This window comes from Motacilla alba, chromosome 2, assembly GCF_015832195.1.
Source record: "Motacilla alba alba isolate MOTALB_02 chromosome 2, Motacilla_alba_V1.0_pri, whole genome shotgun sequence".
Classification (NCBI taxonomy): Eukaryota; Metazoa; Chordata; class Aves; order Passeriformes; family Motacillidae; genus Motacilla; species Motacilla alba.
The window spans coordinates 96028744-96048542 of NC_052017.1; the positions used below are offsets into that span (position 1 = coordinate 96028744).

Here is a 19799-nt window from a genome sequence, read left to right on the forward strand (position 1 = left end):
TTCCTATTCCACGTGCTTAGCCCATTCTGTTGTGCTACCCCCACAAACTTTCCCTTCCATTGTCACCAATCTCTTCAGTTTCTCTTGGTCCCAGCAAGCTGGTCCTGTTTTGTGTTGCAAACCAGCTTCAGCACACTCCTGCCTGGGTCCTCTTCAGAGGTTGGTTTGCATCGCTGCTGTTGCTCTTTGTTCTCTGGTGGCAGTAGCAGAATCTTAGATGAGCAGAGATAGACATGATCCAGCCTTCCTATCATTAAATAAAGGGCTGGAACCCTTTCTGACCATAAATAATACTTATGGTAAGACAGTTTCAAATGTTTTTGAGTTTTTAAGCAATGCATACTAATAAATGCAATAAGTGATGATAATTTCTATTTACCTTTACAATCAACCTGATGAAATTTCAGCCATTTCAGGTAAATAAAATCCCTCCTGTCATTCATCTCAAAATGTTGTTTTCAGAAAGTGTACCAGGAACTATTTAAAGTATCATTTTAAAGAGGGGATATTTTTCAAGTTGGACAGAGAATTATAAAAAAAATAGTAAAGAAATGTGAAAATTTGCTTAGATATACTGGTTCAGCAAGCCATGCGAATACAATGTTATATTTGACTTTTTGGCCACTGACAGGATAATCAAGTAGATGAAAGATTTCAGTGAATTATAGCACTGACTGAGTTTTCTTCCAAAAAGTCAGAAAGATCAAATAATGTTTGGAGCAGTCGAGATTGAGAGATTCCATTAGATGCTACTTCTCCCTCCCCTCTTTCTAATAAGATGGAATCTTTTTAGAAAATATGTGACAAATGACCACTCACAGCAGAAATAAATCACACACCACAGAGTACAGCATTATTAATAGTGCAATAATAGTAATAACTTACTGTGATAGCAAAGAAGTACCATTAAGAGGGACACAGCAGCTAATAGCATTTCCTCTACAGGGGCTAAGGGGCAAACCTTCCTTTGGTACCTTATTTATAAGTGTAAGATTAAAGGAGCCAGTGGGACCAAATAGCCTGATTTTTCCAGAATGCTACTGAGTAGCCACTGCCTGTAAAGTGCTCTCCATCTCCCCGATGTGACAATATTTTAATAGTTCTTCAGTTAATTTAAATTAGAGTGAGAGGACATTTAGTTACAATAAAAGACTTGAGGGGGGTATAAAATATGGTAATGCTAGGAGGGCTGTGACATGGTTTTCAATTATTAGCCTTGTTTTCTCCTTAGCAAAGTGCTGTGTGAAAAAAACCCTTGAAATTTAGCACATGGATTTGTATTCAGGCATTACTTAAAAATTAAAACAATTAATCATGAATGGTCAATTGTATAGTTCTTTCAAGTCTTCATATTTAGTTATATACATATGTTGGGAAGAAAACATTTACATTACACATTTTATTAAAATATTTCTCTGTGTTTGTGTGTGTGTGTGTGTGTGTGTATTTGTCTTAGTAGTAGAAATTCACAAAAAGTAACTTGGATTTCACTAATGGTGAAGCTGTTGGGAAGTGGTGAAGAATATATATTATCAGAACTATTTACCATGTTTTAAAGATTTTAATGAAAACATCCTAGTTGTTCACCAGTTAAAGAAAATTGTCTGGTTTGCAAACTAATGTTGTCTCCATTTGTTTTCTTTTTTTTTTTTTTCAATATTATTGTCTTGGTTTTGATTACCAAAAGCTTTTTATGGAAGAGCAGATTTTTTTCTAATCAATGACATAATGAATGAAATTAAAAAGTATTTAATCAATAGATAGAAATATTTTCATTATTATTGATTGGTTTTGAAAGCAAAAATTGAAAAAAAAAGTGCACCAATTAAAAAAAAATAGTAACCTCCACAGTTACTGATACATTCCAATGCAGCCTTGGGTGCCATGAGATCACATATACCATAAGTGTGTTGGGAAATGTGTGTATATGTTACTTACATACATATAAAGCTCTTGTTGTTAAGGACATTCAACTTACTAATGAGAAGTTAGCATGCAGCTCCTGAAAAAAAAGAATCACCATGGAAATTTCTAAGCCAGGATTTCTGCTCTCACACAATTACTATGTCCAGAACTCAGAAGTATTTCTGGAACTGCTATCCATCTGTGACTGACAGTAATGGCCAAAACCACTCTACTAACATCTTTTGGAAGCAAAGAAGTTACTGGATACCCACATTTTCAAGAAATGCATCTTAATAATGCAAATCAAAAATATGCCAATAGGTATTTTATAGAATAATAGAATATGCTGAGTTGGGAGGGATCCATCAGGATCAGAGAGTCCATCTCCTGGCCCTGCACAGGACACACCATGTGCCTATCCAAACTCTTCTTGAACTCTGTCAGGCATGGTGCTGTGACCACTTGCCTGGGGAGCCTGCTCCAGCACCCTCAAGGTGAAAATCCTTTTGCTGATATCTAATCTAATCCTCTCCTGACTCAGTTTCATCCTGTTTCTTTGAGTCCTGACACTGGTCATGAGAATGAAGAGATCCACACTCGTCCCTTCTCTTCCCACCTTGAGGATGTTGAAGAATGCAAGGAGGTCTCCCCTCACTTTCCTCAAGGCTGAAAAGACCAAGTGGCCTCAGCTGCTACTTATAAGTGAGTTTATTATTTCTGAGAACAATACCTGAAAGAACAGGTGGAATTACGCAGATATTAGGCAAGACCTTCCAGAATCAGCCTGCTAAAGCAGCTTTCTCAGCTCAAGAGTAGTGAACAACAGACAAGCTATACTCAACATGATTTCATTGTAATGAAGATTCAAGCCTGAGAGAAGAATAAAACTTCCATTGCAACTGCTTTTGCATCTGACATACAAGAGACAGCTGTGCAACACTAAAATGACCTTTAGAATAAACCTACATGCCAGCAGAGGAACAAGAGTTCCTGACAACCAGTGAAGGCCACAAACATATAAAACCATGCTCCTTTATGCTTCTGCAGTGCTCCATGTGTGCATGTGCAAGCACGGGTTTGGACAGGTTCCTACATATTCATGAACAAGGCTCTTTTGTTGTGCAAATTCCAGCTTTTGCATTTTGATTACTTCCTTCTATGTTTGTACAGTACTCAGCCCTAGCATAATGGATATTTCAAACCTCCTCCTCAAGTGATGATCCTACATTCATAAGCTTTGGAGCAAAGAAGGATTTATTTGTGCTTAGCATTCTTGCTGGCTACATGGTTCTTCCTGCAGAACATGGCCTTCTGGATTGCCCTTTGTGAAGCATTTAACACTCTTCCACTGTCTGTATAGATAATTAGGTGTCAAGTTTCAGCATTTTTAATTAGCTCATGCAAATAGCCTTGCTGGGGGAGAGATGCAACAGTATTTCAGGGCTAAAACAGACACTTTTATTGTAAGTGGTATCTATATATTAAATGAAGAACATTGCAGAATCTATTAGTATTTTGTACTTAAAAGTTTTTGAGTTTTGACTTTTTTTTTTTTTTTTTTTTTTGAGTAAATTGTTTTGGGTTTCAAATCTGAGTTATTTTAGCCCTCCTGTATTTTCCGGTAAGAAGTTAAAGGTTATTATGCCTCTTGGAGATTAAAGGACCTGCTGCTGGGATGTTTCAAGTTATCCAGACCTGCCATATGAGATTAATTATTGCTGTTGCTGACTGTGTATTTCAAAGGTTAAAAAGCAGAGTTGAAACAATAAGTGAATCCTAATGTGATTAAGAATGTATGAATTATTTTGTCTGCTTCTTCTGCACTCATACATTACACAGCAATAACCTTGTTAGCCATATTCAGCTTCAGGAATATTAATCCAACAATGCATGCCTACAGGAGAGCATAGGTATGGAAAAAAGACTATTAAAATATGGTAAGTAAATAAATCTTTTGGGCTCACACATGGATGTAGAACCTCCTGAAAGCTAAATGGTGTCTGGTCTCAAAATATTTTCAAACAAGCCCTAATTTGACTATGAGGTGACTATGTTATGAAGGGAGAAAGCAAATTAGGCACTTCAACTGAAAGGTACAATTCAGGTTATGCCAAGATCATAGGAGGAACCTCACATGCTATCTGCTAATACTCTAGTCAAACAAAACACCATTCTTATTGATTCCATTAAAAAGCTTTGCAGCATTTCAAATAAACAAATTGTATTGGACAGCTGGTGATCAGTTGACAACTCACACTGATCCCTCTGTGATTTGTAAATATAACCCACTTCTACAGACACCTCAGAGATGATAGCTTTCCTAATGAGCTGCATATCTGCTGTGTTCACTGCACAAACTTTGGGTGATTGCTTTTCTAACTGCATGTCTTTCACTCAGTACAAATTCATAAGGAAATTGCTTGGGCAATGCTGAATTAATTAGCTGCGATGTGCTCATTGCTATCAATTTAGTATTTATAAATTTATTCATTATTATGTTACACAAAGTCATCTATGAAGCTTGGTGCTCTGTCCTAAGAGTCACTGACTTTTCAACCTATTTCTGTTAAAATTAAAAAAGGAAATTATCTCAATATATTTCTTTTTAAGATGTCACTGTTTTTCTCATAAAAATTAGCTTTGACAGTGAAGTGAAATGGCTCAGGCATTTTTGTCAGTTGGAGAAAATCTTTTGTAGGTTTGTATATCATGAGCAAATTTTCAAAAAAGGGTTTAAAAAGAGCAGAATGCTTTAGAAGATACAATGCAACCCTTTCTTCTCTCTGCTTCCCACAGTCAATTATATGATGAAGAATTTCATTGCTATGTGAGTTTTGGTGGAACTTGCTCTGACTTATCAATTCTAGAGCAGTCTGAGAGGAGCCTTGGCAGAGAGAAAATGCAATGAGCACTTTATAAATCACTTACAATGAGCTATATTAGCTTCTGGTAGTAAAACAGTTCTTAGATTAGGTACCATGATCAAAACCAGAGTAAGAGTCCTGTAGATGAGTTAAACACTCAACTCCTTTTTAAGTAGGGTTTAAGTGAATCAAATGACTAACATAGAACTTATTCCAGGTCAGGAATTTGGCAAGAGGCAAACTGAGAGCTGGAGTGGAAAAAAGTAGGAATGGAACTACAATTACAACATTTTACAGTATAACCTTGGCACTGCTAAGCAACAGGAACTAATGAAACCTTTTCAGTGCTAAGAAATGCCACTTTCCCTAAAATTAGAGCTGCGTCATTACTGACAAAAAAGCCAAGGTAGGATACATAAAAGAGATTAATGTTTCTTTTTCAAGAAAGTTTTTTTAATTTCAGATTTTAGAGATATATGCCGCTTGTGGAAAGGATATGAGAAAGAAGTGAAGAGACCATGAGGAAACATAAAACCACAGAAAATTTATATCATGGGTAATTTGGCTTTTTGAAAATATCACAAAGGTGTAAAAGAAGGAAAAGATCCTAGCAAACTTAACTGTTTAAAGTGTGGGATACTGAGAGCTCTGAGCTAACGTTTATGTGAAATGATAAATTATCTACTGAAGCTGCACAAGTGCTCATACTGCTGCTCAACCCAAAATGACTCCCAAATTCTATCACAAGCTTATGTTTTTTGATGATATTTAGAATGATTTAAAATATATGATTTACAATTCTATTGTAAACCCAGGAGAGATAAACTTAATCCACTATTTAGATAATCCACCACCAATCAGAAACTGCAGGCTTGTCTTCAGGGAGGTACAGACATGTCCAACAGTGTATGAAGTCCCATGACAGCTGTCTCACGAGGCACATGCATAAGGGGTCTCCTCCCACATAAGCAAAAAAGAGCATGTTTCCTATGACTGAGCTTTAAGGGTTAATTGACTAATACATTTCATATTAACACCAAAAATCACCACAGAGGACTGACAGATAAAGGAAACATTTCAGTCAGATGTAGTGCCTGAAGGAAACAGTGAACTTTCTGCTTCAGATAACCCTAGCATCTGTGTATGTACCACAGAGAAAATGAATATATCAGTCTTGGGAAAAAAAAAATCTGAGAAATTCTCATGTCACCACTGTGTAATGCTTGAGCTTAATATTTTTCTTAACCAAAGAAACAGATTCCAGATCTTAGAAGTGATAGAGAAGACCATATTTCATTAAATTTTCTCTGATGAACAAAAAAGCTAAATCAAAGGCAAATAAAGAAGGAATAGTTTAGTGTGGCCCAGTGAGTCTCTTTGAATGCACAGCATGAATTACTTGGAAATACTTGAAATTGTTTAAATTTCAACATCTTGTCTACAAAGTAAAAGAAAATGTATTTCAGAAAAAGGAGTATGTAATAGATTTGGAGCTCCTTCTGTTCTCAAAAATCCAAGAAAAACCTTCTGCCTCAAAGTCTCTGCTGGAAACTCACAAAATTTGACAAATTTTGGCTGGAGCTTCCACGGCCTATCCCCTCATTTTCTCACCATGTTTAATTTAACTTTAGCTTTTTCTTTTTTTTATACTTCTGGCCAATTAATACACTTGACCAGACAGCTTCCATACATAGAAAATAATGTAAAAGACAAAATTACAGTAAAGTGAAAGAAAAAACATTTCAAAATGAACGAGGAGTCCATATGTGCTTAATTTTCTCTGTGTCTCAATTCTGAATTCTTGGGAGTCTCCTCTTAAGGTCCTAAAAAGATGCCTCAGACAGCTTGTTTTGCTAAAAGGAAAGCTTGGACAACTGCCTTTTGTAGTTACCAGAGAGAGGAATTTAAACATTGTTTATGGCCTTTACTATAGTAAGGTTTTTTTTGGTTGGTTTGTTTGTTTGTTGTTTGTTTTTTAATAAGGTGGTTTTTGGTTTACAACATTAGCAAAATGAATCCTGTAATTTGGACAAGAGACTGAAAATGATGTCTTCACACCTGATAAGAACTATGAAATGTTTCACCTGTAGCTGTTTTACTACATTTCTTAAATTGCATGTACTTAATACCCTGCAAATTAAGAGCAACTTCATCTGGACAGTTAGGGTGGGCAGCTCTGTAAGGACACACCTCCCATTTCAGAGGCTTAACATCAGAGACAGTCAAAGACTAATTTAGCCCATGTACCATGGAGCAGCACTTCCAAAAGTTTGAAGAGAAGTAAGTGCACCCATGCAGGTCAACTCCACAGTGCCTCCAATGTATCCAATATCCAAAATAATGAGAATGAGGTGTCTGAACACATTATATACATCCATAAGCTAAGGAAATCCTGTGAATCATTGATGATTAAACATTAAAACTGTTGTTGTGGTTTAATCCCAGCTGTCAACAAAGTATCACACAACCATTTTCTCATTCCCCTGCTGGGACAGGGAAGACAATCAGAAGAGGAAAGACAGTGGGATAGGTAAAGTAAAAGTCTTGTGTACATGCAAAATGTCACGAGGAATTAATTCACCACTTCCCATGGGCAGACAGGAGTTCAACCATTCACAGGAAGACGTCTCTCAACCACCCATAATGACTTGGGAAGACAGATGCCATCACTCCAAATGTCCCCCCCCATTCCTTCTCCTTCCCCCTGCTTTGTAGGTTCAGCACGATGCCATACAGTATAGGATTGTCCCTTGGGTCAGTTGCGGTCAGCTGTCCTGGCTGTGTCCCCTCCCAACTCCTTGTGCATCCCCAGTGTCCTCGCTGGTGGGGTGGGGTGAGGAGCAGAAAAGTCCTTAACTCTGTGTAAGCTCTGCTCAACAATAACTGAAACATCTCTGAGTTACTAACCTGTGCTCAGCATACATCCCAAAGTCAGCCCCACACCAGCTGCTGTGAAGAAAATTAACCCTTCCAAAACCAGCACAACTCCCAGAACCGGAAGAAGACTGGTTAGTTGGAGAGCCTAGATGTTAAAAACATAAATGCTATGCTCTTACCTCATGTGCTCTGATCCATTTACTGTGTTAGATAAACAGCATTAATCCACACAAAGCTATTGTAGTGCCTAATGGAGTTGTGAATGACTGTTTTCTGATAGGTGAAGAGATTTCATGGGATTAGCCCTAATCAGGTACTTTAGGTAATGAGAATCTCTCCATCCAGCATTGAACAAAGCCACACAAAACAGTTCTTTCCCCATATCTCAGCAGGGTTTGGATAGACAAAAAGGAAGATTAAGGAAATGTCTGAGCAAGGAATACTTACTTTCATTGGTTCAATAAATAAAAAAAAAAGACAAGTCTAACTTCATAGATAGTGCAAAGACACATATTTACCCCAATTCAGTGCAAAACTAAACAGAAAAATCTGGCAGATTAAAATAATCTCAGTTAATTCCTCCCATATTTTAGACATTCTTCAAATTGTGTAGTCATTGCATTTCATTAGACAAGTGAGCAGTTCAGTTTTATACATCCAAGTTCATATTCCATTTAAATGAAAAGCAATATATTTATTAAAAGATAAATTTCTCAAAAAGCTTAATTCTGATCAATTCATTTAACATAGTATCTCTTTGTGAATATGCCCATTTATGTTATTGAAGGGATTTATTTTCTCAAACAAAGTAATACCAAAACTCAGGATGAAAAATAAATACATAAAACTGAGCTTCTAATGTTCATGCAAACCTCATACACATATACTGGATATCTGCTAAAACACACTAAAACATAATAACCTATTCAGAAATATTTCCTTTAAAGCAATTGCCTACATTTAATATTTAAGCCTTAGGGAAAAATTAAAGCAACAGCACTTTTACTGCATAACATTCTCATAAAACATGGATGAGTGCTTCACTTCTGATAAAACAACATGCATCAGGAATTTATTGTATTAAGGTACTAGCAGATCAGGGGACAAAGAAAATCACGTTCAGAAAGATGAGAAAGATAATTTGTTGATTAAAAAATAAAGTAAACCCCAAGCAAATCAACAACAGATTTAAAATGAGTGCTATTATTGCCCTATATAGCCTTCAGATGTTATTGAAGATACCAACTTTTCTCTAGCCGTATTATTTTTACCTCTATGCATTTTCAAATCAGATAGATAAAGTACTCCCAAGCAAGCAAAAAAAGAGGAATCAGATCAAAGACAATAAAGCATGACAGATAAAGGCAGAGCCATCTCATAATAATAAAACATAGGAAAACAATCCACTTTTCATCAGGTCATGTGCTTCATGGACTGTAGGAGCAGATGATATTCAGATACTAGCATGGAATTATAATACTGTAGGAGGCTTGAAATGGAATTAAAATACTGTAGGAGGCTTGAAATGCTAATTCATGCAAAAATTGTATATTTGAATAAGCCCCTCAGCTTAATCATTGAAATCAAGTTGAAACATGGGTCAGCTTTTGCTATTTAAAAAAATATTAAATAAAAAACTCCAGTGATGTCTTCATGTGAACTCATCACAGAAAACTAACAGAGAATCAAAATAGTCTTGTGACAGCATTCTGGATATACAAATTACTGGTAAAATTGTAACTCTCAGCTATAGAAATGGCAGAGGAATTTTGGCCATTATCCCCCTAGACAGCAGGATCCATGTGATCCATGGTTTTGTTTCTGATCACAAACTGTACTTTTGTGAATATTTGTTAATAGTATTGAATAAGCAAACATCAAAAGCATATCAAGATTTTTTTTACCAAGACAGCATGTCTAACCCAAGAGTGTAGAAATACCTGTAATTTCACAGATAGTTTCTGAAAATTCAGGCTCCTCATAAAGGTGTATGATGACCCATAAAAAAACCCAAACCAAACAATAAAAAAATAAATAGTCTAGAACCATAAAATACAAGTTGAAAGCATTAAAGAGGACAAAACAGAGCTATGTGGAAATTTAAAACTGATCTGAAGATAGAAATGGCAATGAGGATTAAAACTGCAGGCAGGAAAAAGAGCTAGCCTTTTTATGGGTTCACAATGTTCTCTGCATTCCTGCTTGCAATTATACTCTAGGGTGGCAATCAGTCATCAGGAACATCCAAAAAGAGTAATATCCACTGTAATGGAAGTTATTCCATTCATACTTGTGTGATGAGCCATCTCCATGATCCAGAATTAATTTCTTCTACATCAAAAGTACTCAAATCATACCACACTAGTGTTTAAGCTCAGTGAGACTCATAAACCTTAAGAATGACATTTCAATCACAGTTAAATAAAAGTCAGAGGGAGCTTAAGCTCATTTTTAATATGAGACATATTAACGTTTATTTCAAACACTGGCCTGGATATATTGAAAAGTAATATTCAGCAAAGGGAAGTCTATGGAGAGGCCATGTATTCTATCTTGCTTTATAAGGGGAGGCATATCTAACTTATCAGACTGCTTATTAAAAAAACCCACTGTTCATTTATTCATTTTTTTGCATCTCCATAGCTCTTACCTTCCAGACTCAAATGTAAACCACGTTGAGTCACGTCCATATCTCCTTAAAGAGCTCAGAGGCCACATGACCAGCTTGACCTTGGCATTGTGGATGTCCCAGAGATAGATGTTTTCATGTGTGATCTGCATTGTACATTCCCCATAGATATCTAAATTTGGTGTAGGCATAAGGTATACATTGAATCGTTCTGGGAAAAAAACACAAAGACATCTCAGGTTAAAGTAAGATTTTATACTGGGAAAAAAAACAGTGAAATAAAGTCTTTAGTTCTGATGATCCAGAAATCAAAGCCAGACTTCTGACTTTAACAGAAGACAGGATCCACTGATACTCAAGCAGTCCTGCTAGTGCATAGGAGAGGAGTAAGAGGAGAATCATGTTAATTTTGTTTCCCTTATAAATGATGCAGTAGTCTGAAACATCTTTCACAGATGATCTGCATAGCTCTTGGACATATGTTCCCAATAACTTTACTGAAGTCCTTTTTTACCCTCACACTAAGGTCCATGACTCTACAAATCAAAATTCACAATGATAACTCTGGCAGAGGCTCCTCTCTCAAAGAACAGAACTAAAGGTATCCTGGCAAAATATGTATGTGCAGCCATTGCCTCTTAGAAAAGCTGCCCTTGAAGTTTACTTGTTGAAGCTTGTAAATAATTACATTCCTTGCATTCAGTTTCTGTTTATTTGCCAAAGTAATTCGTATTTTCAAAATTAATAATAATTTTAATCATCTGTTGTTTTCTTGAAACATCTGATTCAACATGATATATTATTATGGTCATGACATCAATCACTATCAGCTGCACTTTGCTTGCAAAGTGCACTTATTGCAGTAGGAGGTCAAGGGCATTAATAATTTTCTGAAGTGCCTGAATTGCATGGTATTTAATAAGCAATGCAAAAAAAAAAATCATTAAAAAAGGAAAAAAAAAAGGAAAAAACCAAGGTGATGTAAAACACCATTAACTCATAAGGAAGTAAACATTATTAGAAAGAGAAATTGAAATAAAAATGCAATTTTCTTTGAAGAATAACTAATGTTTCTATGAGTTGCTTCTACAAAGAATGAAAAACTCAGTTAAATTTCTGGTTGTACAGTTAGAAGTGCCAGGCTATATTTTGACTCTACATGCATTGCAATATTAGAGCTTAATAGCATCATCTGGGAGAGTGCAGTACATTCACAACTTTCCTGTCACAGTTTTTTTTCATCTTTGAAATGAGTAAAAAGGCAAAATGTCAATTCTACTGACTGAAGGTGTTGACAAAAAAAAGGTAAGAACAATTCAAAGTATGAGCATGAGCAATGCTTATTCAAACACAATATTAGGAAAATGTTCTTTAGAGGACAACTGATAGGAAAATTGCCTCTAATTACTTGATAAAGTAAAAGGGCTTTGGTGTGGAATATTTTTAATCTACCATTGGAACTGAATTTTCTCACAGTGTCCTCAAAATTAAGAAGGAATTTAAATTCAAGTGAGAGAAATTCACTGCAACACTCAAAATTAGCTTCCCGTTCTGTTTGAAATTCAGTATCATAGGCATTATGCCTCTAATTTTTAAACATTTTATATATATATATATATATATGTTTTTGACAAAACAGTTAAAATATTGGAAGTGAGTTGATATAAAATATGTTATGAGTGTGTGTGTTTGTGTGTGTGTGAATAAAGTGGCAAAAATTCGAGGAATTAGAAAAAGCAAGGAACTGCTGGCTGAGCAATAAAAATTGCTGCATAGCTGTAAGTAAACTTGTCATCCCCAATGTTGTTCTGTTTCATCAATTTAATTTTGTCCTATTAATGGCTCCCCAAATTATTCGTTTAGTCACAACCTCTTCTCCCAGGCCCAAGTTCTCATTAGTCACACTAATGGGTTTTAGCCCTAAAAGTTTAATTTTATGACTAGGATCCCATGTGTGAAACCCCTGACATTTTGTGAAAGTCTTGTGACACACAGCACAAGTAGATTAGCAGAGGCTGCTGAGATCCCTGAGGAAAATTTCCCCCAATGCTCAGAGGAGTGCAGAGATGGGGCAGGGGTGTAATGTAATGCCTACTCAACTGAATGGAAGGACTCACAAAACTAAATGGAAGGACTCACACTTGGGAGTAGTGGGTCAAAGACAGCATTGGGAAGGGAATGGTGGCGAACAAGATGACTTTCACTTTGCACTGCAATTATATATATATGTATATATATGTGCATGTATGTATATACACCCTTTCAGTATCCATATGTCATAGGGATCATCATGCAGAACTTCCTCGCAGCTGTGCAGGTGTACTTTTATCATGTCTTGGACTCCAGCTTTGCACTGCTGTGCTGTCAGTTGTTGCCACTTCCCTCCTCTATTTGAAAGAAAGATGCAGTAACTGGCCTGTCAGCTCTTTCTCTCTTGCATGACACAAAATAACACAGTGTGTCTATGGGGGATGGGGTTACTATGTGAGAGCGAAAATCTTTCTCTTTCCCCATCTTCACCGACAGAATGCCTCAGACAGCAGAGAAAATGAAAAGGTACAATTATTTTTTGAAGTTAACATTAAACTGCTGTGTGGAAGTCACAAAGTACTTCAGCTTGCTTTAGATGTTACCAGGTTAGTCATGAAATGCTCAACTTCTCTGATGTGTTTGAGGATATTATTGCATGAAGGGCATTCAGGACATATGGTATCCTCAAACTGTCAGGAGACATTTGCTGACTTTGCATGGGAGGTCAGTGTCTAAGGTGAGATGTCAGGGATTAAAGGAAGTATGTCTGATTAAAGTGAACATCAGCTGCAGGGCAAAACGTAGCACCCTTGGAACTGAATCAAATTGGCAAGGAAAACAAGCACACAAACATATGTGCTGGAGAAGATTGAGAATGGATAGATTTGCTTTTGGAACAAAACCTATACTTTTGAATAACAGGCAGCTGAGGACATGGAAATGTGTAGATACATTAAATGCTTTTATTAATTAACAGGCAGGGTCAAATTTTTCCATTTCAGAAAATATTTGAGCAGGTATCTAGTTGATGGTAATAGAGTCATTCCATCTTTAGTAGCATGTTTTGCCCTTACACTTATCCTGGCAAAAATAAACTCTCATCATAGGCCAGATTTGGGAATCCCAGCTGAATTCTGACACCAAATCTTCTGAATGACATTAAATAGGTTATTTTGCTTCTCTTTGGTTCAGATACCTTCTGCATAAGAGTAGGATGAGATAATAACAGTCCATTGGCTAGTAAAACTAAGCAAATAGAAGCTAATAAGAGACCCAGAAAGTAGGGAGACGGAAGAAACAAACAAGTAGATGTGATGTTGTTGGACAAGGTAAGACTGGGACTAAAGAAGCACAATTCCTCAGCACTCAGGATTCCTATTCCTATCATTCTACTCTAAACAGGTGAGAGCAAAGTTCAGGGACCAGGGGAGCCAGGATGAGAAAAAAAATGCTGATATATTGCTACACTTATTATTTCACTCAATGTGACTGTTCTTTCCCATCTCCTTGAATAAGCAGAGCAATGCTTCATCATACACATAGTGCATGTAAAGGTGTTTAGCATTTGGGCTTTGGCAAGAATACGACATTTAATAATGCTTTCCAGGGCATAGGAGCATAAGAGTCTTTATGAAAATGAGCATATTGACTGAGACAGAGACTTGGCAGCAACTCCAAAATGCTATTGGCCCTCCAGCTGTACTGGGGGAGCAAAATGATGGGAGCCCAGTGATCCTGATGCTGCCATTTTATCACTGGATTCCTTTGGTTAAATCATCCCAGCTGGAAAACCAACCAGATGACATTGCAATATTGCAATCCAGATGCTTGGTTTCATTTCAGCTTTAATGATGGGTAAAAAATTACTTCTAGAAGGTGACAGTCAGGTTGGTGGCACTTATATAAATAAGCAGAGGATTTGAAAGCAAATATTCAATTTATATGTGAAAGAAACTCCTTCACCTGTGAGACTTCTGCTGCTGACCAACTGTGGCTAATGTTCAGGTGGAAAGAGAGCTTAAAGTCTGGAAGGTGCAGCATTTTGTGTTTATTCATATCTCAGGGCTATTAGAATTTTTCCTTTCTGCTGTATGTAGTGAGGAACCAGGATTTCAGAAGAATTTTTTTTCCTTTGCTTATAAATTTTCTTCTTCGCATTCATTAAAAATGTAAGCATCTCAATAAAAATATAAAGGTAGGTAAATACTTCAAATTGTTTCAGTAGTAAGTAGTAAGGTAGAGAAGAATCTGAAGTCTCACTGGATTAACATTAAAACTGTAAACACCTTACTTTTCTGAATAAAATTGTCTGTGTTTAATTTATTTAAAAAACCCCCAACAAACAAATCTATTGTATAAAAATGGATTAAGGATAACAGAAGATGAATAAAAAACCATACAAAGTGCTTTTATGTAATAAATTACAGGTATTCTACAGACCCTAGAAAATGCCCTAAAACAAGTCAGCTCTGCGAATGTAATTACAAAGTCTCTATGCTTTGGCTGTCGCTTGTAATCTCAATATGTAGCACAAAGAAATGCCTCATAATCCTCTTCTGAGGATTCAAGGACGTTGTTCACTATGAAAAGCTACATTTTTACTAACAAGAATTAATGAGTTTCTTGCAATTAAAATCCAGGAAGCAAGACTGCTGCTCCTGTGGAAGGTTTTTAAATAAAAAAGGAAGGTAAAACCAATGAAAGAACAAAAACCTGACAAAGAAAGTAATTTTATGAAATACTAATTTAAATATTAGACAGGGAGGAAAAGCAAAAAATCAATTATCTTTCAAACTTTTCCAGACTTTGAAAATAAAAATTATGTTTATCATGGAGTAATTTTTTTTTTAAAATAAAGCCTCAAAACACATAATTTAAATGCCTCATATTGATATCACAGGACTGAGTTAGAAGTAAGATATAGCAGCAAAGGATGGATCTGGCTTTTTCTTCAGTTTAAAAATTTGCATTTTAACATTTGCCCATTTTCTTCAAGTTTCACATCAAGTTTACAAGTAAAGTTTAATAGAAAATGGTTTAGTACAAGAAACATTTAATAGAAAATTGTTTAGCATGACTATTCAATTATTTTAGTGCTATTATTTAGTATTTAAAACTGATAGAAATAGAATCTTCACCAAACAGATGCACCTGCTCCTAAAAAGTGAATTGATTAATAGTCTACACATAATGCTTTTTTAACCTATACTATTTTGCATATTCTGATTTCTTTTTCACATTAAATATAGTCTGTTATTGTATATTGTCCATTTGGATGATACCTTTCAAATTGCTTCCTTTTATAAAGAATGAAAATTGGACACAATATCCATTGTGAGAATGGAGAAATTCTAGATATGACATCACTGGGAAGATAAAAATTAAAAATAACCTCAAAATTTGTTTTTGTCATTATGTTTTGAGGTGTATTGCAAATGCTTCCAAATGCATTGAGAGCTGGAAAGGAAGATTCCAGTTCTTCCAAATGAAGTCAACACTCTACATTCACAACTTCTTCATGTAGCAGCAGCTTGAGAAACCTAAGGATTATGAAATGTGCATGAAAGAATCACAGCATATTGCTTAGAAGACTTGTCAACAGTGTAATCAGATCCAACTTAGTCCAGATTTTCTTTCATGGAGTTATAAGTGTGTATTATTACTTGTCTTATGATTGCATATAAAGCTTCACTACCATTATACTAAATAAATTACCTGAATAGGATTCTGAAGTGAGGCCTCTACTGCTTTTGCTTTCATACTGTATTTTAATTCTTTAGCAAATAATCTAAAGGGAAATTCATAAATGCTGGAGACCATGTTCAGTGTGAAAAGAAATTTAAACAGAAAAAAGGTTGCTGCTATAGGCCTGAAGTACACCAACAAATCACTTAGATTTGCAGGAGAGAGAAGGTAAAATGGTTGGAGAGCAACAGAAGCTTCATTTCACATCTCAATTTAATTGGAATTTGTGCATCATTCCAAGCTAAGCAGCCATTAGTTGTGAGCCTTAAATTTCAAAAGAAAACGACCTAATAGTCATTTTCTGCAGCAGAGTTTACACAGCAAGACTTGTAATACTTCTGGAAAGCAATAATGTAGCTGAAATCCAGTGAGAAGCTTTCTGTTACTGATGTGCTTTGCACAAGGGTAGCTTAGATGTCTTCTCTATCCTTCCTACAATACACAGCAGCAGAATCCCCTGCTATAAGCAGAGCAGCTCTACAGTTTGCTGTCACCACTGCAGAACTGCTCAGTGCTGGAGGCTCAAAAACAGCTCAACTATGCTGAAACAGATCCCACTGGCACTTACTGATGCCCCTATAAAAAAGAGCTATAAAAGAACGTCTCTTTCAGGTACATTAGATTTCTATTGTCATGTGACAGAACTGCCTTGTGATTCTACGGCCTTTGCACACCAAACAACAGTTTTGCCAGCCTTTGGAGCAAATTTTTTTGCAAACCATGTTGTTGCATTCTTGCCACACAGAACCAGGTGTCTTCCCTACTCAAATCTAAAGCTCATCTCAGAAGGACCACAAGAGCGAGACTGGGGGGATAAACAGGCTCAGAAATAACAAAAAGATGTATTAAAAAATGAGAGAATCCATGCATATTTTCTTTACCAAATATTTTCTGAAATTTAATTTTTTGTGTATAAAAATACAAGTAGCATGAAGCAATTTTAGTGGCCCCAGGGCATATACAATAGCAATTACGAAAAATTATTTCAAATGTTTCAAACTGAGGGTAGTGGTTTTGCTGCTCAAAGAAACTACAAATCTACACATCAGAAAGTTAGGGGTTTTTTTGAGAGACAGCCAATTTATTTATCTGATATGTTTGGTGAATACCATTACATCATTAAAATGTCCTTTAAGAACAAGAAGGGGCAAGTAGTTGAACACATAAAGAAGACTGCATATTAAAAATATTATCTCTTGGAAAAGGTCAGTTCATGAAAAAAAACCCACCTTATTAGGTTAGTTTTTCTAGTCCAAAGAGGTATCTTTACCAAATTTTACACATTTCAGAAAATCTTTAGTGAAAAGTGACTATTTGAAAAAACCTCAGTGGAATAGGATGCAATTAATGCTTAATACACCTGTTCTTTTGGGATTAATGTATTAGCACCTGGTATATCGTAGAGATCTGAACAGTATTACTCCATTATTCAATGTCTTTTAGACTTTACAAGTGAAAAAAATATCCAAAATTTAAAACCCATTAACAGTATAATATTTATTACAATCTGTGGTCTTGCTCAAACAGTTAGGGACATCTTTTTGACCTGAAAGAAAGCCTTTATATGGGTCAGGCAACAGAACTTGCATAAAACTAGATGCTGAGGCTGTGAGACTCTGTTACATGTTTTACAAACTGTATTCCCACATCTCTGTTTCAAGTAAGCATTAATAAATGGACTAACTCGAGAGGAATTCCATGACATTGACACACTCGCAATGTTTTGAAGGAATGACATTCAAAGGTACTACACTGGTACTCAGTTTTTATGTAACACAAAAAAATAAAAATTATCCAGAGAGTGAAACAGCTGCCATTTTCACAAAGAGCAAGATTTTGGATGCCTCATACACATATCCACTGTCCATGAATTTTCAATTGTAAAATTAACTTTGACCTTTCAGGTCAACAAAAGCTCAACAAGAATATTTATAAGCAGAAGCTCAGTAGTCTTTCAAAAGTTTTTGAGGTATCTTTTGAACTACCATTTTTGATAACATGTGTGTACAGGCTGTGTATGGGGAAAAAGTGCAAGAAAATAAACTAAAAATCTGAAATGATGCCACCCAAATCACCAAATGATTCCACCCTGGAACTAGTCACCTTCTCAGTAACACTGTCATGTGGGGAATGACACTGCCAGGTTTGCAGGATAAGATAACCAGTGTTAACTGAAGGCATGGTTCCACTCAACTGAAGAAATCTGCTACAGGAATTTGAGTGCAACTGCAGGTTCTTACAGCACAGATAAGCTACCAAAATGTCTAATTTCATATCTATAGTAAGAATCTCTGACTTTTTCCTCCTTCCAAGTTGATTAAAAGATATTCACAACAGAATTTGTTTTGCCTCCGAACAAGACAACTTTGAATTTCAAACATGCTTATTAAAATGCAAAGTTGTGCATCAGGGGGATGAGGGAAAGATGAGGATAGGTATCAGAATTACTTGTTTCAGATACTGTAACTAATGATTTAGCAGAGCATGCTCGTCAAATATTGGATTATATGTATTCAGTCACTTGTTTTAAAAGAATACAGCTAATGATACCCTCTATGCATTATTATTCATGTGATTTGTACAACAAATACATGTTTTGCCTCTTTGTTTCCTTTCATTTGTTTACTTAGAACAATAAAGATGCTAATTATGTTCATATATGCTGGTTGGTAACACTGCAATTAATTTCTAGAGTAAGGCAATTGAATCAAGACTAGTTCATATAACAGAACTAATATATGCCTCCTGGAGGTCATGTGTATCTAACTGGATCTCTTTCAGGAACATGACAAAATGTAATATTTGCTATCTATGTCCAAAAGCTGCTGGAGATGAATGACATGAATTCACTGCAGAAAGAGCTTGATGAATTTCAAACTACTTTTCTGTTCACATCCCAGGCTTTTTGACGAGGTTTATTTCCTTTCACATTTGTGAAAGACCTCCACCTGTTCACACAGTTCTCTCTTCAGTAGCATGCAGATGAGTTTTATACCTATAGCCTATGAACATATAGCAGATGGGGTGCTTTGAGTGCTGTCTGATCATTATCACTTTCCTACAACATTAGTAGCTCTCCCTTTGTTAAGTAGTTTTAGACTACAAATTGAATTCTGTGTCTCATAGCAGGTAAACAACTTTATGAACATTTGAACTTCTTTTAAATCCCATTTCAACATGTCTGCTTTTTAAACAGAATTCCTTAAAGATTTCTGTATATTTCATGCTGTGTGCTATTAGGTTCAGAGAAATAATATAATAAATATAGTGCCATACATTCTATAATTTAATTACGTAATTTTGTTTATAATGATAGCTGGCTTGATATTTTATGACCATTGAGGCAGTATGTGTTATTACTTTGTTGAAAGCTATTGGATCTTATAAAAGCACCAAGACAGTAATAATCATTGAGAGCTGTAATTTAGGGAGGACTAAATGAGCACATTTTGTGTTGCCCTCGTGTTCATTAATAGGAATTAAATGACAGGGTAATCACAGATTTTCTTTTGTTATTGCCTATTCCATCCACTAGCATTCTTCCTGTGCATGTGTCTAATCCAAATAGCCTTTAGATGAAGACTTACAACTCAGGCTTAGTGCTGACTAACATCTGTCACTGCCCTTTTCACCCATATTTGACAGCATTTAGATGATCCTGACTTCAATATTCAAGACAGGTAGGAGTTTAAAGCGAATATGTGTTTTGTAGTCCAAATTGCTGTTGGTATGTTCATCGCTGTCCTTAA

The 19799-nt window shown here is 35.7% G+C and overlaps 1 protein-coding gene across 1 annotated transcript in view; it reads right to left on the reverse strand.

Annotated features, from left to right (window-relative positions):
* The window catches only part of DOK6 (docking protein 6), a 241383-nt gene that overhangs the window by 76032 nt on the left and 145552 nt on the right, over positions 1 to 19799 (reverse strand). Inside the window, exon 5 of the mRNA XM_038130235.1 lies at positions 10297 to 10486. Within this exon, the coding sequence (XP_037986163.1) occupies positions 10297 to 10486 (190 nt within the window). The remainder of the gene's footprint in view (positions 1 to 10296; positions 10487 to 19799) is intronic.